General features: G+C 44.8%; 1 protein-coding gene and 1 pseudogene across 1 annotated transcript; one reads left to right on the top strand and one right to left on the bottom strand.

Moving 5' to 3' along the window:
- Nucleotides 1-608: 608 nt before the first annotated feature.
- Nucleotides 609-18,730, bottom strand: LOC147852163 (uncharacterized; annotated as a pseudogene).
- Nucleotides 18,731-20,444: 1,714 nt separating this feature from the next.
- PEX13 (peroxin 13) lies at nt 20,445-25,513 on the top strand. The gene is made up of 5 exons (XM_087334275.1): nt 20,445-20,578; nt 21,668-21,913; nt 23,936-24,348; nt 24,428-24,520; nt 24,916-25,513. Exons 1-5 carry the CDS (start codon nt 20,566-20,568, stop codon nt 25,132-25,134), a joined length of 984 nt encoding a protein of 327 aa, XP_087190401.1. The 5' UTR covers nt 20,445-20,565; the 3' UTR covers nt 25,135-25,513.
- Nucleotides 25,514-27,312: the final 1,799 nt, after the last annotated feature.

The raw sequence follows: 27,312 nt of genomic DNA, 5'->3' as shown, positions 1-27,312 counted from the left end.
AGAAAGAAAGAAAGAAAGAAAAAGGAAAATGACACTAACATAAAATTTTGCCATGACATAGGCAGTAGTAGCATAACAACTTACCACTAGGGTGACCTAATTTCTAATAACAAAGAAAGAAAGAAAGAAAGAAAGAAAAAGGAAAATGACACTAACATAAAATTTTGCCATGACATAGGCAGTAGTAGCATAACAACTTACCACTCGGGTGAGCTCATTTCTAATAACTAGGAAAGAAAGAAAAAGAAGAAAAAGGAACATGACACTAATATACAATTTTGCCATGACACTAACAAGAGGATACGAGAAAGTTAGGAATTGAACCCAAGACACAAGTAATAGTGGCACAAGAACTTACAAGTAGGTTGTGCTTAGTTCTAATAATAAAAATTAGAAGAAAAAAGCTATTATAACACTAACATAAAATTTTGCTAGGTACCAATGAGAGAGAGAGATGAGAAAATTGGGAATCAAACCCAAGACATAAACAACAATAGCATGACTCCTAACCACTAGGGTGAGCTAAATTATAATAATAATGAATGAAAAAAATGATAAAGAGCTAATAGACATTTTAATGTCCTTCGATGTATATACGATTGTAATACTTACGATATTTTAGAATCTTTATTGTTAGATTGTTTATTAATAGGGATTGCCTCTTTTCCAAAGTCTAAATTATTATTATTAAAATCTTTACCGTCAGATTGTTTATCAACAGAGATTGACCCAGACTCAGATTTTCTTGAGTCTGAATTAATCGAAAAACAAAATAGCCATGACCTTTACCATTAAACTTACATTATAAGGAGCATGTATTTTTCCCATTTCAAATGTGTTCGTTTTCAAACATTTGAATGCTTGCACAAACACAAATATTACATTCTATGTATATAACAATTGAGGTATTGATCTCATACGCATTGATAACATATGAGGCCTAGCTACCATAATTTGACATCTCTTGACTACGTCGAGACTCTGAACTCGTCGTGATCAAACTCTTGTAGTGAGCGCGCCAATACTAGGTACAACTTGATGCCATGGCGGTGGTATGAGACGCTGATCGACACTCGAGTCCATCTCGATCCCTTCTCTTGGGAGTGGTCAGGTGGATCAACTTATCGATTTCTTATCTATTTATATTTCCTTATCATATGCTTACATTAGGATCTAACTCTAACAGTTGGTATCAGAGCCGATATTACATGACCTTTATCGACAACTTCTCTAGACACACCTGGATCTTCCCCATGAGGCAAAAGAGTGAAGTGTTTGCACACTTCCAAAAATTCAAAAGTGGAGTCGAAAAGGAAACAGGTCGGCATGTATAATGTCTTTGGCTAGATGGAGGCAAGGAATACTTCTTCGATGCATTCACATCGGTACAACCAAAGCCAACCCCGGAAACAAAACTTCAACTACCGACAAGACGGTGCGAACGCACAAGGCGGAACGTTAGGTAGAAGGGGGAGCTATCATGCCGAACCGAGTCGATAGAGTAACTCCGCCTAGTACAGATAGTGAGTCGGCCTCCACAAGTCGACAACTCACCAACTACACCTCAAACTCCGACTATCACGATGGTGGCGGAATGTTTGTGATGAGGCACAAAGTGAACTCTATGACAACCTCCAACCTGACCAACACCTCCAACTCAAAAGATGCATAGTTTGTCGACTTGGGTGCATCCAACCGCATGACGTCTCATGAGGATTGGTTCCGAAATCTACGAAAGCCTGAACGACCCGACTATGTGGAGACTGGGGATGACATAATTCACCCCATTCAATATGTCGATAATGTCCCATTTGGGGAAGAAGGCAACCAAACCTACATCAAGAACGTCTTGCATGTTCTAACAATAACAAAGAACCTGGTCTCGGTTGGCTAGATTGTGGAGCAAGGTATGCAAGTTCGCTTCAACGATGGAGGATGCTTTATCGAAAAAGAAGGACGACTTGTTGCCCGTAGTGGAAGAGAAGGTCGAATGTTCATCCTCAATTCACTCGAGATAAAATTGGCAATGTATGCCAAGGGTTGTAAAGACAACGCCGACATAGAGGAGTGTGTTGAGAATCGTGCTCGGCCACAAACGAGTTTGAACAAACCAAGCTCAATGGAAGAAATTGAAAGCAAGACGACGCACAGTTTTACGTGGAAAAACCTCAAGGAAGCAAAAACAACGGTAGCCCACATGCTCCAAACAAGATCACTATAAATGAGAGGGAGGTACAATCAATGCAAGTTTCAGAAGCAACGACCTTGAGCTCTATATCTTCGCCTACCGATGGTTACAACGGAAAACAACTTTCTGTTTGTTTGTTTGTCTCTCTCTCTCTCTCTCTCTCTCTATATATATATATATATATATAACAACAACACTAACAACCTCATATATAACTAAAAATTCCCTAGTTATATTTATACTCATATAACTTTGGTACTATTTACAAATTTGACCAACAAACAGTCCCATCGGAACATATTTACTAATATGTCCCCACTCACGGTTCACACCGGATCTTGTCGGACTCCTTCAGATCCATCCTCCAGCTCGACCGGTCCCCATCCAGAGGGACCGATATCTCAACAATCTCCCCTTCACTCCGACATGGGCTCTTCGTAAACCTGATCCATCTATGGCATGCATCCAGCTTGTCGGCTGACAACACCTTGGTCAGCCTGTCCGACCTGTTCTCCTCCATCTGTATCATTATCAAAACAAAGTCTTTTTCTTCTGCCCTCTCCCGGAGCCAATGGTATCTGCTCTAGATGTGCTTGGTCCCGAAGTGGTAGGCCACATTCTTCGCAAGGTAAATGGCACTTTGACTATCGCAGTGGAGCAATCGTATTCTTCCTGTCGGATTCCTAACTCTTCGATGAAGTCCTTTATCTAAATTACTTCCTTGTCAGCTTCTACAACTTCCATGTCCTCTGCTTCCATTGTCAACAGTGCCACGGACTTCTGTAGCCTCGACTGCCACGATACGGCTCCTCTTGCATAAGTCATGACGTATCTGGACATAGACTTGCTAGTATCTGCATCAACCGACATGTCTGAATCGGTGAAACCTTCTTGTTGGGGTTTACCTGAGTCGAGTCGGAGGCACATGCTCGAGGTGACTTTCAGGTATTGGAGTATCCACTTGACGACGGCCCAATGTTCTCTTCCTGGATTGCTCATGAACCGGCTGACTACTCTGACTACATATCTGTTGGGAATTCGGTCCCTTCGGATGGGATCCGGATGAGAACTAGAGGAGCCGGGTTAGACGAACCAGATGAAGGAACCAGATCCAAAAGGGTTCTGGATGAGACCCGGAAACTGGATCAAGTGAATTCGGATGGATCCGGTGCAAACCGGATCCAAGGATATATGTGTAAATATGTTTCATGGTGAGCCCATTAAGGCTATATTTGTAAATATACCAAAATTCATATAAGTATAAATATTACTTAGGGAAATCACTTTACTCTAGTTGTTGTATCATCGTTGTACATAGAACGTGAGAAAGAGAGAAAGAGTGAGATACAGAATTAGTTTCTATTGTAACCACCGGTTGGCGAAGACATAGAGCTCGAGGTTGTTGCCTCTGAGTCTCCTGTTGTACCTCCTTCCTCATATAGTGATAGTTGGAGCTTGTGGGCTCCCGTGGTTTTTTCCATGTTAGGGTTTTCCACGTAAACATCCTGTGTCATCTCTTCAGTGTAAGTGTACGAACCTCCACTCTGTTTTTTGTTCTTTCATTAAGTTTAAAGGCTCAGTTGTGGCCGAGCTCCATTCCGCACAAACTGGTATTAGAGCGAACAAGAAAATGGAAGAGTCATTCAGAAGCATGTTCAACCTCCCCAGCTCCAACTACCCAGTGTGGAAGTCGAAGATGAGGGACATGCTCGTGGTCAAATATCTCTGGTTGTCGGTACAGTTCGGGGACAAGAAACCGAACAAGATTGATGCCACGACATGGGAGGTGATGCACATGAAGACGACGACATACATCAGATGCTTCATCGACATGAGCCTGTACAACAGCTTCAATGAAGAAAGCAAGGCTCATGAACTCTAGGAGAAGGTAGGCATCATGTTCCAAAACAAGAAGGCCGTGAATTGAGTCTCAGTTTTCCGGAAGCTGGTGAGACCAGATATCAAGATGGCTCTAGTATGGGGGAGCACATGAATGCCTTCCATGGGCTCATAAATCAAGCCACCTCATTGGAAGTACCTCTGGCCGATGAGGTACTTGCGTTGCTATTGTTCGGTTCCCTCCCGGATAGCTGGGAGACGCTAGTTCTCACTTTGGGCAACGCCGGGCCGGAAGGAAAGCAATTATCCCTAGCAAGAGTGAAGTCGAGCTTGCTAGATGAAGAGGCACGTTGGAAAGACAAGGAAGTGATCTCCAACTCAAAAGCCCTGATTTCCGAATCCGACACACAATGAGGGAGAAACCGAAACCGAAGTTCCCAGAATCGGGAAAATTTGGGGACAAGGTCGAAGTCAAAGGGGGAGGCCTACTTGCTTCTATTGTGGGAAGACAGGGCCCTTCTAGAAGAACTGTCGACATTTCCGGAAAGAGAAAGGAACTGACGGTGCCGATTTGAAGAAGAGTTCAGACCGGAACGGTTTGGACCGGAACTGTTCGGATCGAAAGGGAATGTCGGCAATCGCGACAAGTGAAGAAGAATTGTTGCTCATCACAGAGGAGAATGAGTTCAACATTGTCGGCGACGAGACAATGTGGGTTGTCGATTCCGGAGCGTCGTTCCACCTGACACCAGACCAGAGATGCTTCTCATCCTACACAGCCGAAGATCATGGTTGTGTCCGGATGGGGAATGAAAGGACCTGCCGAATCATCGGCATAGGAGATGTGTTGTTGACGACATCAACCGGATGCAAGTTGTTGGTAAAAGATGTCTAACATGTTCTAGAGGTTCGGTTGAACCTAATATCAGCAGGTCAGCTAGATCATGAAGGCTACATGGGTAGCATCCGGAACGGAGTCACGGAGTTCAGCAAGGGAAGCCTAATTATGGTGCGAGCCCGAAAGATCAACACGATGTATCTAATGCATGACCGTATATGCCGGGAAGAAGTGAATGTAGCATCCAACATTGCCGATGAGCTGTGGCACAAGAGACTGTGCCACATGAGCCAGAAGGGGATGAGAAGACTTGCCGAAGATAACCTCATTTCGGAGGTGAAAGACGTGCATCTTGATAAGTGCACTGATTGCTTGACCGGGAAGCAAAACAGAACCTCTTTCCGAAGCATGCTAGCACATGCAAAGTTATCCAAGACGTTTTGGGCTGAGGCGATGATGATGGTGACGTACGTGATTAACATATCACCCTCGGCACCCTTGGAAGGAGACACAACATAGAGAGTATGGACTGGTAAAGACGTGTCTTACCGGTATCTGAAGGTGTTCAGGTGTCTCGCATATGTGCATGTCACAAAGGACAAGAGAGCAAAGTTGGACCTGAAGTCCCGACCATTCATATTCCTTGGATACGACGATGATGAGTTTGGTTATCGAGTGTGGGACCTGGTTGACAAGAAGGTGTTTCGGAGTCGGGATATAGTCTTCATGGAAGACATGACCATTACAACTGGGAGTCGGAGAAGAAGGTGAAGAACTCCGGATCGTCAAATGAAAACCGGTTTGAGGACACAAGGACTTACCCGGTTGGAAACTGGATGTTAGCCGGTAACTGGATGACACTCGACGAACTGGTCAAATTCGGACAAGAAACTGAACTGACCGAAGAAGAAGAAGAAGACACTGGAACCGGACAAGATCCCGAATCAGATGAGGATGAGGGACAGACGGAGGAACCGATTGCTGAAAACCAAGGTTGGAGATATCCTCTCAAAGAGAGAAGGACCCCCCGGAGATTTCCGGATGTAGCTAATGTGCTGCTGACCGACGAGGGGGAGCCGGAAAGCTTCGAGGAAGCAAAGAAAGACACGCACAACCGCAAGTGGTTAAGTGCCACACAGGATGAGATGGATTCTTTGCAGGAGAACCATACATATGAGCTGACGAAAGGAAAGAGGGCACTCCGGAACAAGTGGGTGTACAAGTTGAAACCGGGAGATGTCGGAAATCCACTAAGGTACGAAGCCCGGATCGTGGTGAAGGGGTTTTAGCAGAAGAAAGGTGTGGATTTTGATGAGATCTTAGCCCTGGTTGTAAAGATGACATCCATTCAAACGGTATTGAGCATAACAACAAGCATGGACCTCGAGGTCGAGCAGTTGGACATCAAGACGATGCTCCTTCATGGTGAACTCGAGGAAGAAATCTACATGCAACAACCGGAAGGATTTGATAAGAAAGGGAAGGAGCACCTGGTGTGCCGGCTGAAGAAGAGCTTATACGGATTGAAGCAAGCTCCCTAGCAATATACCGGTTTGACTCCGTCATGACCGAACAAGGGTACCACAAGACACAAGCTGATCACTGTGTATTTGTGAAGAACTTCAATGGAGGAGACTTCCAAATACTCCTTCTGTACGTGGACGACAAGCTAATCGTCAGACGAGACCAAATCAAGATCTGAATGTTGAAGAAGGCCTAGAACTGGATCTTCTCAATGAAAGATTTGGGTCTGGCAAGACAGATTTTGGGGATGCACATTATCCGGGACCGGTCGAAGAAGATGTTGTGGCTGTCACAAGAGAAGTACGTGACGAAGGTGCTTCAGAGGTTCAACATGGCAGACGCAAAGCCAGTTGGTTCAACACTGCTGGTGAATTGCAAGTTGTCCGGAAAACAGATCCCGAGGACGAAGGTAGAGAAGTCAGCTATGATGAAGATACTATATGCCTCTGCCGTCGGAAGCTTGATTTAAGCAATGGTGTGCACCTGGCCGGATATTGCATATGTTGTTGGAGTAGTTAACCGGTTCATGAGTAATCTGGGAAAAGAGCACTGGAACGCGGTGAAGTGGATACTTTGGTATCTGAAAGGCACCTCGAGTATGTGCCTCCGGTTTGGCTCCGATAAACCCCTACTGGACGGATTTACCGATTCGGATATGTTGGTTGATGCAAATATCGACCGGTCTACATTCGGATATGCCATGACTTATGTAGGAGGAGCCGTATCGTGACAGTCGAGGTTGCAGAAGTCCGTTGCACTATCGACAACGGAAGCGGAGTACATGGCAACTGCGGAAGCCGGCAAGGAAGTAATCTGGATGAAGGACTTTATTGGAGAGCTAGGGATCCAAGAAGAGGAATTCCGGCTCTACTACGACAATCAAAGTGCCATCTACCTTGCGAAGAATGTGGCCTACCATTCCCAGACCAAACACATCTAGAGAAGATATCATTGGCTCCGGGGGAAGGTAGAAGATCAAGACTTCGTGCTGACGAAGATCCACACAAAGGAGAATGTATTGGATATGTTGACGAAGGTGCTTTTAACCGACAAGCTGGACACGTGCCGAAGACGAATCAGACTAACAGAAATCCCATGCCGGAGTGAAGGGGGAGTTTGTTGGGAATTAGGTCCCTCCGAATGGGATCCGGATGAGAACCAGACGAGTCGGATGAAGGACCGGATCCGGAAGGGTTCCGGATGAGACCCAGAAACCAGATCGAGTGAATCTAGATGGATCCGGTGCAAACCGAATCGAAGGATATATGTGTAAATATGTTTCATGGTGAGCCTATTGAGGCTATATTTGTAAATAGCCCAAAATTCATATAAGTATAAATATGACTTAGGGAAATCATTTTACTGTAGTTGTTGTATCATCGTTGTACATAGAACGTGAGAAAGAGAGAGAGTGTGAGATACAAATTTAGTTTCTATTGTAACCATCAGTTGGCAAAGACATAGAGCACGAGGTCGTTGCCTCTGAGTCTTCTATTGTACCTCCTTCCTCATATAGTGATAGTTGGAGCTTGTGGTCTCTCGTGGTTTTTTCCCTCTTAGGGTTTTCCACGTAAACATCTTGTATCATCTCTTCGGTGTAAGTGTACGAACCTCCACTTTTGTTTTTTGTTCTTTCATTAAGTTTAAAGGCTCGGTTGTGGCCGAGGTCTATTCCCAACAATATCCTATGTCCGGTCTAGTACACTCCATGGCATACACCAGACTTCTGACTGCAGAGGCGTATGGTACCTTCATCATCTCAGACTTCTCCGGCCTCTCCGGCTTTGTCTTTGGGCTTTGTTTCCCGGTCAGCTTGTGTTGGGATTACGGTCCCTCCGGATGGGATGTCCGGAGATGAATGACGGCAAGCCCGGTTGCGGTTACGGAACCGGATGAAGAGTACCCGGCATGAAGCCGGATGAAGAGTACCCGGATACGGATCCGGATGATGAAGACCCCGGCTACGGAGCCGGATGACGAATGTACCCGGAGAGAGAGATCCGGATGCAGGGCTATATTTGTAAATATCCCGAAAGTCATATATGTATAAATGTGACTTAGGGCAAACAGTTTTACGAGGTTGTTGCTTAATTTTCATGCGAAGTGAGAGCAGCCGAGAGAGAGAGAGAGAGAGAGACGAAGAGGTCGTTGCCTCTGTGTATTGCCGCCGCCTGTGGCGAAGACAGTGAGCTCAAGGTTGTTGCCTTGTAGCTTCACCAGTGTACATCCCTGTTCATAGTGATAGTTGGAGTTTGAGGCTCCCGTGGTTTTTCCCATTTAGGGTTTTCCACGTAAAACATCCAGTGTACCTTTCTCTCTATTGTCTTTCGTGCATTGTTGTATTTCCCGTTTTCTGTGAATCGATCCTGTTCCTCGGTTGTGGCCGAGCACGGAATTTCAATAAAGTGGTATCAGAGCGACGGTAACACAGAAGATGGAAGGCGGCGGTAGCGGGCAGCCGGGAATGATGGTGCTGAATGTGCAGAATTACGCCGACTGGAAGATCAAGATGGAGGATCTTCTGATTGTTCGGGACCTGTACGAACCGATTGACAGGTCGGAAATACCGAAGGGAGTACTTGAGTCGGAGTGGAAGCTCCTGAACCGGAAAGCAGTAGCGACGATCCGGCAATATGTCGATGTAAGTGTCCTGCAACATGTGGCGAACGATACGAACGCCTATGAGATGTGGAAGAAGCTGTCGGGCCTCTATGAGAGGAAGAATGCGTTGAACCGGACCTCCCTGATGAGAAAGATAGTGAACCTCAAGTACCGGGACGGCGAGAGTATGGTGGAACACGTAAGCACGTTCATGGGATTCGTGAACCAGCTTGCGGCGATCAAGTTCCCGTTGGAGGATGCAATGCAAGCCATCATCCTGATGTGTACATTGCCGGACAGCTGGGAGAACTTGGTGGTGACTCTCAGCACCTCCTGCACGGAAGACAACTTGTCCCTACAAACGGTAAAGACAAGCATTCTAAATGAAGAAGCGCGTCGGAGAGATAAAGAACCGGCCTCCGACTCGAAGGCGCTGCTTACCGAATCGGAACGGGGAAGACACTGGAACCGGAGTCCGCAAAGACGGGAGAAGTCGGGGACCCGGTCGCAGTCAAGAGGAAGACCCATTTGCTTCCACTGTGGGAAGCCGGGGCACTTCCGGAAGAATTGTCGGCATTACCGAAAGGACAACGGAGCCGACGACACCGATTCGAAGAAGTCACCGGAGAGAAACGGTGCATACCGGGGAGCCACGGACCGGAGAGGTCCGGATCGGCGAGGGCAGGACCGGAAAGGAACGACGGCACTCGCGGCAAGTGAAGAAGAGATAATGCTCATTACCGAAGAGAGGGAGCTGAACCTTGCCGGCGTAGAGATGACCTGGGTGGTCGATTCCGGAGCGTCGTTCCACCTGACCCCGGAGAAGAAATACTTCTCATCCTACACAGCCGGTGAGCACGGTTTTGTCCGGATGGGAAATGAAGGTACATGCCGAATTGCCGGTATAGGAGACGTGTGGCTGATGACATCAACCGGATGCAAGATGCTGTTGAAGGATGTGCGACACGTTCCGGAGGTCCGATTGAACCTGATCTCGGCCGGGAGGCTAGATGATGAAGGCTACACGGGTAGCATCCGGAACGGCGTAATGAAGTTCAGCAAGGGGAGCCTGATAGTGGCTCGGGCCCGGAAGGTCAACACTCTGTACCTGATGAATGCCCGGTTATGTCCGGAAGAGCTGAATGTAGCAGCCGACACTGCCGGTGAGCTGTGGCACAAAAGACTGTGCCACATGAGTGATAAGGGGATGAAGAGGCTTGCAGAAGACAACCTTATTCCAGTGAAGCATGTGCACCTGGAGAAGTGCACCGACTGCCTGGCCGGTAAGCAAAACCGGACCTCCTTCCACTCAAGGCCACAGACGAGACGTAGCGCACCCTTGGAGCTGGTGCACACTGATGTGTGTCAGGTAGAAACGAAGTCACATGGCGGAGCCCAGTACTTCGTGACATTCATTGATGATCACAGCCGGAAGCTGTGGACGGCACCGTTGAAGACAAAGGACCAAGTGTTGTCCGTCTTCAGAGAACTCCACGCGAGAGTGGAAAGAGAATCCGGCAAGAAGCTGAAAGCGATACGAGCGGATAACGGAGGGGAATACCGGGGGCAGTTCCAGGAGTACTGTCGCTCGAAGGGAATCCGGCTCGACTTTACTGTGCCGAAGACGCCGGAACTGAACGGGCTGGCCGAGAGGATGAACCGGACCATAATGGAGAGGGTCCGGAGTATGCTAGCGCATGCGAAACTACCCAAGGGATTTTGGGCTGAGGCAATGTCGACGGCGACGTATGTGATAAATAGATCACCCTCAGTACCTTTGGACGGAGACACGCCGCAGAAAGTGTGGACCGGTAAGGAAGTGTCCTACCGGCATCTGAAGGTGTTCGGGTGTCTCACATACGTGCATGTGGCAAAGGACCGGAGAGGAAAGTTAGATCCAAAGACCCGGCCATGCATATTCCTCGGTTACGGCGACGACGAGTTCGGCTACCGAGTATGGGACCCGGTCGACAAGAAGATATTCAGGAGTCGAGATATCATTTTCATGGAGGACAAGACGCTCGCCGACTGGGAGTCGGAGAAGAAGATGAAGAGCTCCAAGTCGACCGGTGAGGATAAACTCTACGAGGAGCAGTCCCGACCGGCAAGGGACCGGTTAACACTCGAAGACCCGGCCGAAGACGGTGAAGAAACAGAACCGGCCGAAGAAGATGAAAATGATACCGGAACCGGCCCCGATCCCGAAATGGATTCGGATGAAGAAGAAGAATCGGAAGAACCGGTTACCGAAGCTCCCGAACGGAGATATCCTCTAAGAGAGAGAAGGGCCCCCCGGAGATTTCCGGAACCAGAGCACGTGCTGCTAACCGACGAGGGGGAGCCGGAGAGCTTTGAAGAAGCAAAGCACGACACCCAGAGCCGCAGGTGGTTAAGTGCCATGCAGGAGGAGATGGATTCCCTGCATGAGAACCACACATATGAACTTGTGGAGTTGCCGAAAGGAAAGCGGGCACTTCGAAACAAGTGGGTGTTCAAGCTGAAACCGGGAGATGCCGGAAACCCCCAGAGATACAAAGCCAGGATCGTGGTGAAGGGGTTCTAGCAGAAGAAGGGCGTCGACTTCGACGAGATATTTGCCCCGGTAGTGAAGATGACCTCTATCCGGACGGTGCTGAGCATAGCGGCAAGCATGGACCTCGAGGTAGAACAGATGGACGTGAAGACGGCATTCCTTCACGGTGACCTCGATGAAGAGATCTACATGCAGCAACCGGAAGGATTCGAGAAGAAAGGGAAGGAGCACCTGGTATGCCGGTTGAAGAAGAGCCTTTACGGATTGAAGCAGGCTCCCCGGCAATGGTACCGGAAGTTCGACTCCTTCATGACCGACGAAGGGTACCTCAAAACGCAGTCCGACCACTGCGTGTTTGTGAAGAAGTTCGAAGGAGGAGACTTTCTAATACTCCTCCTGTACGTGGACGACATGTTGATCGTCGGACGGGACCAGGTCAAGATACGGATGCTGAAGAAGGCTCTTCACCAAACCTTCTCAATGAAGGACCTGGGTCCGGCAAGGAAAATACTAGGGATGCACATCATCCGGGACCGGAAGAAGAAGCAGTTGTGGCTGTCACAGGAGAAGTACGTGACGAAGGTGCTTCACCGGTTCAACATGTCGGAAGCAAGACCGGTCGGGTCAACCCTCCCAGCAAACTGCAAGTTGTCCAGCAAGCAGAGCCCCAAGACAAAGGCTGAGAAGGAGGATATGATGAAAGTGCCGTATGCCTCAGCCGTCGGGAGCTTGATGTACGCCATGGTGTGTACGAGACCGGACATAGGATATGCAGTCGGAGTGGTAAGCCGGTACATGAGCAATCCTGGCAAAGAGCATTGGAACGCGGTCAAGTGGACACTCCGATACCTGAAGGGCACGGCAAACGTGTGCCTTCGATTCGGCTCCGGTAAGCCCCAACTCGACGGCTTCACCGATTCGGATATGTCGGCTGATGCAGATACCAGCCGGTCCACATCAGGGTATGTGATGACCTATGCAGGGGGAGCCGTTTCGTGGCAGTCGAGGCTGCAGAAGACGGTTGCGTTGTCAACCACGGAGGCGGAGTACATGGCAGCTGTTGAAGCCGGCAAGGAAATAATATGGATGAAGGACTTCATTAGAGAGCTCGGTATCCAACAGGAGGAGTACCGGCTCTACTGCGACAGTCAGAGTGCCATCCACCTTGCGAAGAACGCGGCCTACCATTCCCGGACGAAACACATCCAGCGGAGATACCACTGGATCCGGGAGAGGATAGAAGACGAGGAGTTCGTGCTGACGAAGATCCACACTGACGAGAACGGGTCGGATATGCTGACCAAGGTGCTCACACCCGACAAGCTGGAAGCATGCCGGAAGAGGATCGGATTGGAGAGACATCCCATGCCGAAGTGAAGGGGGAGTTTGTTGGGATTACGGTCCCTCCGGATGGGATGTCCGGAGATGAATGACGGCAAGCCCGGTTGCGGTTACGGAACCGGATGAAGAGTACCCGGCATGAAGCCGGATGAAGAGTACCCGGATACGGATCCGGATGATGAAGACCCCGGCTGCGGAGCCGGATGACGAATGTACCCGGAGAGAGAGATCCGGATGCAGGGCTATATTTGTAAATATCCCGAAAGTCATATATGTATAAATGTGACTTAGGGCAAACAGTTTTACGAGGTTGTTGCTTAATTTTCATGCGAAGTGAGAGCAGCCGAGAGAGAGAGAGAGAGAGAGACGAAGAGGTCGTTGCCTCTGTGTATTGCCGCCGCCTGTGGCGAAGACAGTGAGCTCAAGGTTGTTGCCTTGTAGCTTCACCAGTGTACATCCCTGTTCATAGTGATAGTTGGAGTTTGAGGCTCCCGTGGTTTTTCCCATTTAGGGTTTTCCACGTAAAACATCCAGTGTACCTTTCTCTCTATTGTCTTTCGTGCATTGTTGTATTTCCCGTTTTCTGTGAATCGATCCTGTTCCTCGGTTGTGGCCGAGCACGGAATTTCAATAGCTTGTAGTTTTTCGGAAGTGTTCACCATATTGGCTTCGCATCCGACATGGTGAACCTTCGAAGCACCTTTGTCACATACTTTTCTTGTGACAACCACAATAGCTTGTTCGTCCAGTCTCGGATTATATGCATCCCCAGGATTTGTCTCGTCAGACCCATATCTTTCATTGAGAAGGACCGCCTCAGGGCCTTTTTCAGCATTCTGATTTTGATACGATCTCGTCCAATGATCAACATGTCATCCATGTACAGTAGGAGAATTAGGAAGTCTCCTCCATCAAAATTCTTCACGAACACGCAGTGGTCGGCCTACATCTTGTGGTATCCTTGGTTGGTCATGAAGGAGTCGAACTGTTGGTACCATTGCCGGGGAGCTTTGTTTCAGTCTGTATAAGCTCTTCTTCAACCAACACACCAAGTTCTCCTTCCCTTTCTTGACAAATCCCTCCGGTTGTTGCATGTAGATCTCCTCCTCAAGGTCCCCATGTAGGAACGTCGTCTTGACATCTAGCTGCTCGACCTCGAGGTCCATGCTTGCCGTTATGCTCAACATATTCCAGATGGATGTCATCTTGACTACCAGAGCAAAGATCTCATCAAAATCCACACCTTTCTTATGTTGGAAACCCTTCACAATGATGAGGGCTTTGTACCTTGGTGGATTTTCGGTGTCTCCCGGTTTTAGTTTGTACACCACCCACTTGTTCCGAAGCACTCCTTTTCCCTTCGGCAACTCTGTCAATTTGTATGTGTGGTTCTCATGCAGGGAATCCATCTCATCCTCCATGGCATTCAACCACCTGTGGTTGTGGGTGTCTTTCTTTGCTTCTTCAAAGCTTTCCGACTCTCCCTCGTTGGTCAGCAATACATGCTCTGCATATGGAAATCTCCGGGGGCCTCTTCTCTCTCTAAGAGGGTATCTTCTTCCTTGATTTTCTACCGTCGGTTCTTCATCTGAATCCGATTCGAACTCTTTTCCGATTCCGGCATCCGACCCTTCTTTGGCCGGTTTGGTTCGTTGTCCAAATTTGGCCGGTTCAGTATGGTCTTCAACTAACATCCCACTTTCAACTGGATAGATCCTTGTATCTTCCAACTGATCTCTATCGGTCGATCCGGAGGATACTACTTCTTCTTCGACTCCCAATCGGCGATGGTCTTGTCTCTACTTCAGATCACTTTCTTCTCGGCTACGTCCCACAACCAATAGCCAAACTCATCATCACCTTATCCAAGGAATATGCAGGGCCGAGTTTTCGGGTCTAGTTTTCCCCGTTTTTCCTTTGTGATGTGCACATAGGCAAAATAGTCGAACGCCCTTCAGATGCCAGTATGAGACGTCTTTGCCAATCCACACTGTCTGTGGTACGTTTCCTTCCGAGGGCGTTGAGGGTGATTTTTTTATCACGTACGTTGCCATCATCAGCGCCTCAACCTAAAATGTCTTGGGCAGCTTGGCATGTGCAAGCATGCTCCAGACTCTCACCATTGCGGTTCGGTCCATTCTTTCGCCCAACCCGTTTAGTTCTGGCGTCTTTGGTACGGTGAATTCGAGTTGAATTCCTTTCGACTAGCAGTACTCCTTAAATTGCCCTCAATACTCTCCACCGTTGTCGGCTCGAACTGCATAGCATATGTACATATTCCCGATGAGAAAGGTAGAAGCTCGATCCTAAGTTGGAAAAATGTATCCTCGTGGGATACTCACTCGAGCAAAAAGCATATAAGTGCTTCAACCCCTCTACCAAGAAGGTACGAGTGAGTAGGGATGTTGTATTCAATGAGTCAACATTCTAGTACACAATCGACTTAGCTCCATCCAACCCAGTCGAAACCAAGTTCGACATAGATGTGGAGGAGGATGATCGATTGAGGTTCACATCATAGGTAAGTCCAATCTCAACTAGGTTGAGTGGACCACAAGAGCCTCCAAGCTACCAAAGCACATCACGGACAAGTCCGAAGACAGACACCAAAGGTAAGGCCAAAATGCCTAAGTACGAAGACACAGATGGAAATGAATCGACTCACTCACTCGACATTGAGTATGGTGGACTGGATGTGCCCATCATGAGGACACTAGGAGAACCACGTCACTTCACCCGAGAGAAGAACATAGTCAGCCGATTCGGCTACAACAACTGCATGGCATATCATTATGCATTTGTGATGAAGGTGGCGATAGTCCGAGAGCCGGGAACCTTTTTTGAAGCCGCTAAAGACCCACGATGGGTTGAAACGATGAATGCGGAGATGCAAGCACTCTCCAAGAACGAGACAGGGGATCTCGTCCCTTCGTCACACCACCAGAAGGCAATTGGATGCCGGGTGGATCTTCAAAGTGAAGCACAAGGCCGACGACACACACACATACATACATAGAGAGAGAGAGAGAGAGAGAGAGAGAGAGAGAGAGAGAGAGAAAGATATATTAACGGCTTTTGAGGCCAAAATTGGCCCATGAGACAGTTGGTTTACAACAAAAATGAGTGTTTATCCAATCATCAAAACTAAAATAAAAGAAAATAGCTTAAGCTAAAAGAGTTCTAGTAGTGTACAAAACTTTGCATTAAGTCTAATTTCATTTCCACCCAAGTCTCTCAAAAAGAAGTGGGAGGTCAAAGGTATTTGGTGTGGGTGTGACCCATGGTGCCGGTGTATAGAGTGCCCCCGCCATGGCTTCTAGGCGGTGTAGCTCACGTTCCCTTATTTTCTTTATTGCTTTGACATCTCGTCGGGTTGCTTTGAAACCTGACATCCGAGGGCGTTTGGTTCTTCTTTGATTTTCTGCTTCATCAAGGAAAAGCCCGAGTGGTGCAGGTGTGTCGACATTCATTGTCTCCCCATGTTCCTGAAAAACTTCATTTGTTACGTGCTGGTAAACATTAGCAACATTATTATCAACGTTTTGTAGCTTATTCTCTCTATGTTGTTTCAATTCTAAGATGTATCTGCCTAGTTTCTTTATATCTAGTGTATTTAATAGTTTAGGGAGGGTGGGAGAGGAACCAAGTATGTCTTGGTATTTTGCCCTTATCTCGGCATAGGTGGGACATTTGCATGTAAAATGGTACTCATCCTCTATCTCTATGTGGCATAACCTACATATCCTTTCCTCCCTAGGGACTCCATTAGTATGTCCATTCTCAATCTCAAGTCAGTGAGATGATATTCTAAGTTGACCAATGGCAACCCTTAGTGCATGTGGTAAGAATACATCTAGATATTTTGGCCACGTAATAAAACCTAACTTAGAGAAGTGCATGAAGGGTTCCTTATAGTACAACATCTTAGATGGGAGTGGCTCTAGTGGGGTGATCCATGTATACCAAGTATAAATTTGCCATATTTCTTGGCATATTACTTTATTACGGTCCTCATGAGAGATTAAAGTCTTATCAGTCGCGTGGTCGTACTTAAGGGGGGGGAGGTTATTAATGTCTAGACCGTTCACAAGAAGCCAACTCACCATCATGCCATACCATGAGCTAGTATAGCCGGACTCATATAGTGCTCGAGAAGCCTTAAAGGCTTGATGGGATATTCTATCAAGTGGTTGGTTATGTATCCTATGGATAAAGACTAAAAGTTGAAAAAGTGCTTCTACTAATATCGGGGGTAGAGCGAACTCAGCCCTAATAATGTCATGTGGGACCGATGATTTGCTTTGGAGTTGGCGTGATAACATCATCACCAATGGTCTCTCTAATTGCGTCCACATGAAAGATGGTAGTCCTGGAGCCCAAACCGCTGATGCATACATGAGAGAGGGAGTCACTAATGAGTCAAAGAGCGACCCTTTAGTTCGTGGCTCTTGGAAGTATGCTTGATGACATTGTCTCTTGAGGACTGAGAGGGATGCATGTCCTCTTGTAAGTTTATCCTTTGCTGCTTGTGTCATTGAAAATTTACCTGAGCGGGCATTGAAAGTGACCTCAAGATAGACATATGATCCAACCACCTCAACTGGGCTATGAGAGATAGTTAGGTGACACTTAGCTCTAACTTGGGCCGACGTGTGGAAGATAAGGACTTTAGTTTTCCCTAGATTCACTACCAATCCTCGTTGTATGCAAAAGTCATCTACTTGGCATTAAGGTGCCTTTGTTGGTCGTGTTCAGATTTAGAGAGCAAAACTATGTCGTCTGCATAGAGCAGGATACGCACCTGCGTATCCCCAAGGACTACTCCATTGCCTCCCTTACGAGCAATAAAATCTGTGATCTCATCAATGTAGATCCCAAAAAGAGTCGGAGATAGGGGGCAACCTTGTTTTACACCAATAGTGCTAGTGAAACTATCGGATAGGCCACCTGGGCATCGAACACACCCGGACACCTGTTCATATAGTGCGTAGATGGCCCAAACCATGTCATCTGGTATCCTCAAGCTCTTAAGCCTATCAAACAACCGCTCTCTAGGGACCGTGTCAAAAGCTTTGCAGAAGTCCACAAGACAACAATATAGTTTCTTCTTGCAAGCCTTAGTCTGGTCAATTAAGCATCTAAGTGTGAAGATATGATCAATAGTGGAGAAGGCTCGTCTAAAGCCAACCTGTTCCGGTGCACGAAGATTTAAGGTCTCCATATAATCGCTAAGCTCTACCTCCATTACTGCACCATATAATTTAGCAAGGGTATGACCTATCATAATGGTCCTATATGTATTTGGGTCCATGGGGTCCCCCCCTTTATGTATGGGGGCCACTGTGTTCATGGTCCATTTTGGTGGAAAACCCTCAGCGAGGGCACGATTGAAGATTAGAGTTAGCAAGGGAGCTAGGCACTCTCTCGCATATATGATGTGTTCTGCTCGCAATCCTGTGTGGTCCATGGACTTCCTATGTTGTAATTTCTTTATGACCTTCATGACCCTAGAGGTCATGAAGAGTGTCCCTAGAGTAGGTCGGGGTGTAGAAGGCAGTGGAATGGGTGGTTGGTTTGGGATTTGGTAAAGTCTCTCTATATAAGTGTGCCAGGTTTCGGGATCTTTGATGGGTGTTTGTGGTCTTGGTTACCGTAATCTCTTCCACGCAGTGGCACAATCACTACTCATGAGCATATGGTAGAGTTCCCAATATTGGGATGCCTCCCATGCTCGTCTCTTACGACGTGTCATGTTGCGCATTTCCTTGCAAGCTTGTACTGAGGTAATACTACCATTGAGTTGCGATATTGTAAGTTGTCTATGTAAGTACCCACAATCCTCATCATACCATCTATTTTGTGGCATAAATCCTAATTTACCTTGATTGGAGTGTTTCATGTATGGGAAACTGCTAATTGCTGTAGAGTGAAGGATGTGTGTGAGTTTCGTACTAAGGCTCTCTAAAGGTAGGGAGGGATCAAGGAAGGAGAGATGGGCTTGAACATGTTGAGCATATATATCAGAGAGTTCATGTGTGAAATGTATTGTGGTGTGATGGCGTGGTTGACTAGAATTGGTGACGTTAGAGATATCGCATTTTAGCTCGAAGTATAAGAAACTATGGTCCGCGCCAATAGGGCATGGGGCCACCCGGAAGGAGTTAATCGTGTGGGTAGCCTCAAGGCGTCCTATTAGATAATCAACCGTGTTTTCCCCTCCTCCATGTGGGAAACATGAGCTATTCCAAGCCCTTCCACTTGGCTAAACCATTATATATGACCATCTGGTGCCGACTGCCCAGTTCGAGCAAATGATGGCCAAAGCTCGTGGCGTCCGCACCTTGATCCTTTGATCTACGTGTGGTGCCTATGTCTAAAGGATCGACATTTACCATTTCTAGGTTTCTATTCATTTGAAATATTGTGCATTGTCGGGATTTGGTTCTCGCATTAAAGTCTCCTACAAGGAATACTTCTCCCTGGGAAGAGTATCGGATTATGTCATCCGATAGAGGTTCATATGGGGAAGGCCCATGTGGCACTCCTTCATCAACTAATCTCGCCTCGCTAGCTAGATTATAACGAGAGCCCTTCAGGGGGAAGTAACAAATGGCGAAACTGCCTTGTCCTTGCTTGTGGAGACTTTCGCCCACATAAAACGAGCTTTTGGGTCTGTGCTCAGTATTTCTATCCTATTATGTAGCTCTCTCCGAAACAATATTGCGACACCTCCAGATCCCCTGGTAGTGCATCGACGTGAGGTTTGTCTAAAAGACGACTCCCAACGAAATCCTTCGACTCGTGGGAGTCCCCTATTTGGGCTTTGGTGTGTTTCTACTAGGCAAACTATATCTGATACCTTCAATATCTCCTCTAGGTGGCCGGGGGTGTGTCCAGAGTGTGTCGTTGCAATTCCATAAGGTCATCCTAAGTGTGTTTCCTGTCACATGGGCCACACGCCGTCAATTAGTAGTGCGATCATTTATGATCACTCTCCCATCTCGATAAAAGGCGTGATGCCCTTCTTTACGAGCTTGCATAACTTGTGGCATACAACTCTTGCGATGCTCAATTTGCATCTTGGTGAGGTCTTCATCGAGATAGATCGGGTCCCCACCCAATCCTCGAAGAATTGGTCTCTTCTTAAAGAAAGTGATTCTAGAGTCTAAGTCTTTAAATTGAAGAACTAAGGCTCTCTTCCTAGTTGTGTCGCGTCCGGCCCTCCAAGCTTTGGTGATAGGTAGGGCAGCTGTGTACCCTAACATTTTCCCGAGTGTTTGTGCATCCTCGTCAGGGGATGCACCTTCCTTAAGTCCAATGACACACACACACACACACACACACACACACACACACACACACACACATGTAACAAGAGAAGAAAGAGAGAGAGAGAGAGAGGAGACACACACACACACAACACACATGTAACAAGAGAAGAAAGAGGAAGGGAGAGATTGGATTTGTGTGGGCCTAATTTTGTAATTTTGCAGAACAAGAGACCCAGTTTTAGTAGAGTTTCTGAAGCCATACATGTACGTATATGCTCTGCTCTGTCTGTAGATTTCTCCTCTTTCTGCTGTTCCCCATATGAGACTGGAAGAATTACAACAGAAGAAGAAGAAGAAGAAGCAGAAGAAGCAGTGCCCATAAATCCTCTCATCACCCACCTAATACGCACACCCTCGGAGGTCTGGTCTCATGGCATCGCCAGGTAATCTTAGGTTTACGTTTAGGGTTTGGTTTTCTTTTATCTCCCTTGATCTGGATCTATTTTTCTAGGTTTAGGTTTCCATATTTCATTGTTCCTAAACCTATGTTCTTAGGGTTACGGTTGCTACTATTTTTTCCAGGTTATGAATCATTTCTGTTATTACTAGGTTTAGGTTTAGGTTCGTATATTTCTATTGACCGTAAATCTCCTTTTTTTTAGGGTTATTTATTCTTCTGTTAGTGTTAGGTTTAGGTTCTTTGATTTCCGTGCTCCTCAATTTCCCATTTTTAGGGTTAAGGTTATGATTTGTATTATGCTGAAGCCTGAAGGTTAATATTCCGATTGCTTTCTGTTTTGCTCATTTAATGATAACTCTAATCACGCGTACTAGCTTATGTATTTTGTGGATTAGGATGATTGTTTAATTTTCTTCTGTTCGGTGACCTGTTTTGTTTCTTATGCCATTGGGTGGATCGCCTGTTATTTTTTGCGGTATAGGGTTCAAGATTCTGTATGCTACTGCGTTATAAATTTTTCTTTCTGTTTTTGAGTCTGCTGGGATTTCGTTTCTCCAGGTTCTGAATCTCTTAGTTTAGTTTTAGGGTTGGGATTGCTATTTTCTTCTGTTTCCTGATATTAAATGGCAAAAACCCTAATAAGGTGGATCAGATGTTATGTCATTAGGATTTAGGGTCAAGATTTATTGCCTCTGTTTGGTTTATAAGAGCTAGGATTGATTTTTGCTTCCGTTTTGCTGATAATGTATGGTCAACATCCCTAATCTCAGTTGGATCAGATGCTACGTTTTTAGGGTTTTATAAAACATTTGCCCTCTTTCTGCAGATAATGGATCGTAAACAATAGTAAGCTCAGGCGTGTTATTTGTTGCATTCCACGGCTACGTTTTGCTCTTCTGTTTAGATAGTATGGTTTAGTTTAAAATATATCCTTTTTTTTGCTGATCATTATAAATAGTAATTAAACTGGACCTGTGCTGGATCAATTGTCATGTTTTAGGTCTTAAGGTAATTGTCTTTCTTTTGGTTGTTTTGCTGATGATGAATGGTAAAAACGTAAATCTAATGTCAGGTGGATCAGGTGCACCTCCCAAGCCATGGGAACGGGCAGGAACCAGTTCTTCAGGGCCATCACCTTTCAGACCTCCGTCTGGCCACAATAGCACTGCTGCAGTTGTGGAATCATCGGGTGTGTCTGATTCCAACGACAAAACAAATACGAATGGGATCGGAAATAATTCAAGTATGAGCACTCAAAATGGAATGGCTGTCAATCGGCCCATGCCTCCTCGGCCTTGGGAGCGGACTGCACCTGGAGGTAAATTGCTAATTATGTTTCATAATAACCTTCATGGCCTTTCACTGTAATTGTCAATGGCAATATTCTGCAATAGAAGTTTAGTACAAATTTCACATGCAACATTCAGAAGCAAGAAACACCGGAGTTATCGTAGTCTTCAACTTCTATCATTTTGGAAACAACTCTGAATGTGGATCAAAGCCCTACGTTATCTTCATATCTGAATAGAACTGCATGTGGTGTAAGTAAATTTTGCAGACCAGAAATAAGGATTCAGATAAAAAATAAGGATTTCTGGGCGGTTGAATATGAAAATAGTGGATAAAATCTGAGAGAATAACAGTGTTTGAGTATAACAAGAGGGGTGGCCACATTCTGCCACGGCTGCGCTTTCTAACAAGAGATGTTATGGTGCTTGTGTGAATTGGAAATAAAGAATAGTAGCTTTTGATTGCAAATGCACAATAGATGAAGCTGGGAGGATAATAGTATTTCACATGATAACAAGAGGTAAGTACAACTGATAATGTCCAATAGGTGCACTCTAGTTAGTAGGTCATGCCTCACAGACCCAGGATTTCAGATTACTACCTGGGGATGAGGACTAGATACTAGCTTCTCATATTAACTCTTCTTTTAATGTCTAAACTGAGAATCGTACCAAGACCCAATTTCAATTTGGCTTCTCATATTGGAGGCCTTACAATGGATTATTGATAGGTTACACTCCTGGAGGTTGATGTTTAAGCTAGCACTAGTTGCCATCATATATCAAGGGCGAAATTTTTCTCTATTACCCATGTTAATTTACCATTGCTTGTCCAGGTCTTTAAGCTGTGACCTTCACGCACAAGTAATCATTGCACCCAATTTTAGCTTTTGTGGCAAAAACGTTTTAGGACAGTCTTTTCCATTTGACATTTCTTCTTTTTCTTGTACCGAACGGCTTTCCTTGTTATTCATGCTTCTCTTACAAGGGATATATGTAAGCGGTAACAATTTGAGCAACTGACAAATATTAACCATTGACTGCTGAATATATTGGTTTATTTCCCTTGGGCATCAATTTAAAAGTATTTAAAAATCACGTGTCTTATTATGTAAATTTGATTGTTTGTGTGAATGTAGTTATTTACGCTTAATAAATCTAGAACACAGTCCTGGTGTTTCTTACTGCATCGGAAATGGAGTAACACATTTCATCCGTTCCTGTTCCCTACCTGACTTATATACCTATCCTACTGAAAAAATCAAATTATTAAATATTTTATATGGAAGTAATGTGATTGCAACCTCTAACTAGTGGCACACAGGAATGTTCCAAAATCTGTATAATAAAGGATATAAAACATTGCCTCTCGCAGACGTGAAAACAGTTGACTCTAGAACCATACTTAAATGCTAAATTATGAATATGATTCAATTCAAAAACTCCAGACTCTTTTCAATCTGTGCAGAGATCTCAGAGAAGGGTGAGCAAGTGAATTGAATTATAGCGATGTAGTTAATGCTTACAGTCACTATAAATTAACTGCACCTAGATGTTTGTCAAAACCATATTCCAGGATGCATAAGTTTATCTGAAAATGGTGAAAAGTAATTTAAAAAATGTCATGTCAAGCATCAGAAGCATAGTGTGGAAGTGTAATAGTAATTTCGTTCTGAATTCTAAATGCCATCCTAAGCAGTTGTCATGGACCTGCGCGTATTTCTCTTTGCCACTCCTGATGACCAACTTACATGTGTTAATGGAAGTAATTAAGAAACTATGAGTAGGCTTTGGCTAGGAATAATCTGGTTTTACTTGAGGGTAATATACAACAAAATTATGGTCATTCATTACTGTCATGATATGAAGCAGCTCATTATACGAAGTAGCATTGTTATACAGCAAAGTTTCATAATTATATTAGAAATTATCATCTAAGATTATGAGTTTACACTGCGAATATAGTTGATATGATATGCTCATTGTGAATTTGATTGCATAGGGATTGTTTCATTTGTTCTATTCACTGATTTATTTTATATGAATTGCAGGATACTCTGGCATTGGGACTACTTCTTATGGAGCAAGCCCATACTCTAGCAACCTCAACCACAATAGGGGGGGAATGTACGGTGTAGGTGGTGGCATGTATGGAGGCGGCTACGGTGGAAGCAGCCTGTATGGGGGTGGTTATGGTGGAAGCAGCATGTATGGGAGTGGTTACGGTGGAAGCAGCCTGTATGGGGGTGGTTATGGTGGAAGCAGCATGTATGGGGGTGGTTATGGTAATAGCATGTATGGAGGTGGTTATGGCATGGGCATGGGCATGGGCATGGGTATGGGTATGGGCATGGGCATGGGCATGGGTGGCCCGGGTTCTTTAGAGAATGGGCAAGGAGATCCAAATGATCCTTTTGGTCCTCCGGCTGCCCCTCCTACATTTTGGCAATCTATGCTAAAAGTGGTAAGAATCTTTTCTTTTTAGCTGTGTTGTGTTTAATCTTGTATCATTGCGTCTTACCCTGTATCTTGTCTTTGGGCAGATGCATGGTGTGGTGGTTTTCTTTGGCCGGGTCTCGTTTCTGGTGGATCAGAACACTCAAGCTTTTCATTTTTTCATTACTGCCTTGCTTCAGGTGCATGCCATATATGCTTTATTATTTATTAGACTTCTGAAAATGTCGACTTTAATCAATATAGTTCAAAGGAGTAAAAATAGCATTTGTTTCATGCTATTTTGATGTGTTGAAATATCTGTAGGATCGTAACTTTGAAATCCATAAAAGTACATACAATGATCCAAAAGAAAGGCTTATCAATCTATTTCTTGTATTTTGTTTATTTGTAATATTGTAAATGTAAAATCTATTAAAGGAAAGCAGAGGTATTTCAATATATTTGAGAACCATAAAACACACACTTGACATACTTCTTTCTTTATATTTCAAATGCCATAAAAACCATAAGCATATCGTTCTTTACATGTAGTGTCTTATTTTTTGTTCACAGAAACTTTGTCTTTGTCTTGCAGTTATTTGACCGGTCAGGAATGCTTTATGGAGAACTTGCTAGGTTTGTGCTGCGTATGCTTGGTATTCATGGCCGCCCAAAGCTCCTTCCAAACGCACCAAACATGCCGCAATTGCCTGGTCCTCAAAGACCCACAAATCTCTTTCTCGAGGGTCCAAAGGAAGCTGGAGGTGGTTGGGATAATGTGTGGTCTGGTGATGGCACAAGTATGTCTGGTTGAAAGAAAAAGGGACAGTAAGAAAGAAGCCACAGTTTGGAGCTATGTATCTTTTCTAAAGCATTCTTGGTAACAAAAAGAAATTCGTTTCAAATGTATATTCTATATATCCTAGTCGTCTACCCCCTGCGATATCCAAGTCACTGATAAGTATTTCCATGTCCAATTTCACATCCATCAAGCGCCTGAAAAGCTTTATTGGAATGTCAATCCCCCAATGCTTTTATCGAAGCATGAATCTATTGATGTTATTGGACCTAATAAGAGTTAAAAGTAGTGGCTGTTGTTTTTAGATTTTACTCGAGAAATGTCTGGTTGGTTGTATTGGAAATATTGGTTTATTCATCGACATGGCGACATGAATATAGTGCTTTTGAGATGATTTACTATTGTAGCATGGCTTACATTATGCCTTCATGGAGTTCTATTTGATGATGCATGAGAATAATGCACTAATTGTATTAATCACAATTATGCATGACATTGCTTAACATTGGCACTCCTTCACCTTTTTGCACTAACATGTTCTCATCTCAAACCTTCATTTGTAATGAAGATCCATCTTGTGTGGATTTATATTGTGACATCTATTTTGCTTCATTGAAGTCATCACTTGTGGATCTGTATAGGCACTTCTGGTTTTGTTCTTGATGTTTATTTACCTTCCTCCTACTTGCATGCTTCTTTCCACTTCCTCTTCATGAAAAATGACTTCATGTTTGTAGCCTACGAAAACAATTCCATTTTTGGTGCTCTATGTTATTGTGTTGTTTATTAGTGTTTGGCATCCTTTGTGTGCATACTTCCATTTCATATCTCTTCATTTGAGACAATCCACAAACAATTTTCTCTTGGAAACTTGGATTTTCATGATGGTTTCTGCAATTGGTTGAAACACTACCTTAGAGGTTCAAGTGATTAAATGATTAGACATGTGTACTTAATGTTTAGATGGCAAGCTTGACGTTGTGTCATGTGGACGTAATTAGTTCAATATGCACAATTTGTGGGGTGATGAATTTCAAAGGAAAAGCTTGGGTGTTGTGTAATGTGGATGTGTAGGGGCTAAGGAAATATTACAACACACATAGGCCTAAGAATGATGGCAATATATAGTGTTGATCCATGATGCATTCCTATAGGATGGTGAGTTGTAGTTCACCTTAAATTGAGTTTAGTGTTGATCCATGATACATTCCTATAGAATGGTGAGATGTAGTTCACTTTAAATTGAGTTTGTAGGGGACGATGTAGGGAGAGAGCAATATTGGGAGAAAGAGTAAGAAAGAAGTTGAGAGGATGTCCTTATGTGTGGCAATGGATAGGATGATATGGAAATCAAGGTTTAGGGTTGGGTTGATGGCTAGGTATTAGAAGGAACTATCAGATCATACAAAAGGTCATGTGGTATGGGTGGATTGTCTTGGCTAATAGGTTTTCATCATCTATAACACCTCTCTGGCATGTAGTTTAATGGAAAACATGGACCAAGGCTAGGTGTGAGAATGTATAAAAGTTGGAAAGACTATATCGAGGCAAGGTCAAAGGTTGTCCAACCCTAAACCCTTCCCACCTCCCCTATACTCTAACCCTACCGTGACAAACACACACACACACACACACACACACACACACACACACACACACACACACACACCCTTTCATCGCCACATTTCTCCACACAATCGCTTAAACACTAGCCACCTCCATTCACCACACACACACCTCACTTAGCGAGTATGACATCCCTATCACGAAGTTACGTGCCTACATGTGAGTTAGAACGAGACCATCGAGAAGTTGAACTGGAGAGGATGGGTCAAATCAAGTCTTCTAGGTATAGTGTTTGAGGATGTTGATGTTCTTTACAGATAGCCTATTATAAATATTTTGGCATTTGTGATGGTGTGGATGTGTGTAATGTGAAGATGTATAGGTATTTCAGTGTTAATGTCTATATATTATCGTGCATGTCTAGTTTAATGTATGTTGATCAATATTTATCGATGTGAGAGAGGTAGGTAATTCGTTGTTAATCCTATTAATTAAATAATGAATTAATTGATTTAAATATTGTATTAAACTCTTATTATTATTTTAGGTTTATTTAATTATGTTATTTAATTATTATTATTAGCATTACTATTTATTATTTTTCATTTACTAATTATTTATTGTATA

Source organism: Azolla caroliniana, unplaced genomic scaffold, assembly GCF_043228905.1.
Source record: "Azolla caroliniana isolate FFs.n. ecotype wild unplaced genomic scaffold, voAzoCaro1.0.p SCAF_18, whole genome shotgun sequence".
Classification (NCBI taxonomy): Eukaryota; Viridiplantae; Streptophyta; class Polypodiopsida; order Salviniales; family Salviniaceae; genus Azolla; species Azolla caroliniana.
This window is presented reverse-complemented; position numbering and strand designations above follow the sequence as displayed.

Excerpts from the sequence above, each read along its gene's own strand:
- PEX13 (XM_087334275.1), top strand. Across the intron at positions 24,349-24,427 it reads GGCAATCTATGCTAAAAGTG|ATGCATGGTGTGGTGGTTTT; the intron begins GTAAGAATCTTT and ends GTCTTTGGGCAG. Across the intron at positions 24,521-24,915 it reads TCATTACTGCCTTGCTTCAG|TTATTTGACCGGTCAGGAAT; the intron begins GTGCATGCCATA and ends TTTGTCTTGCAG.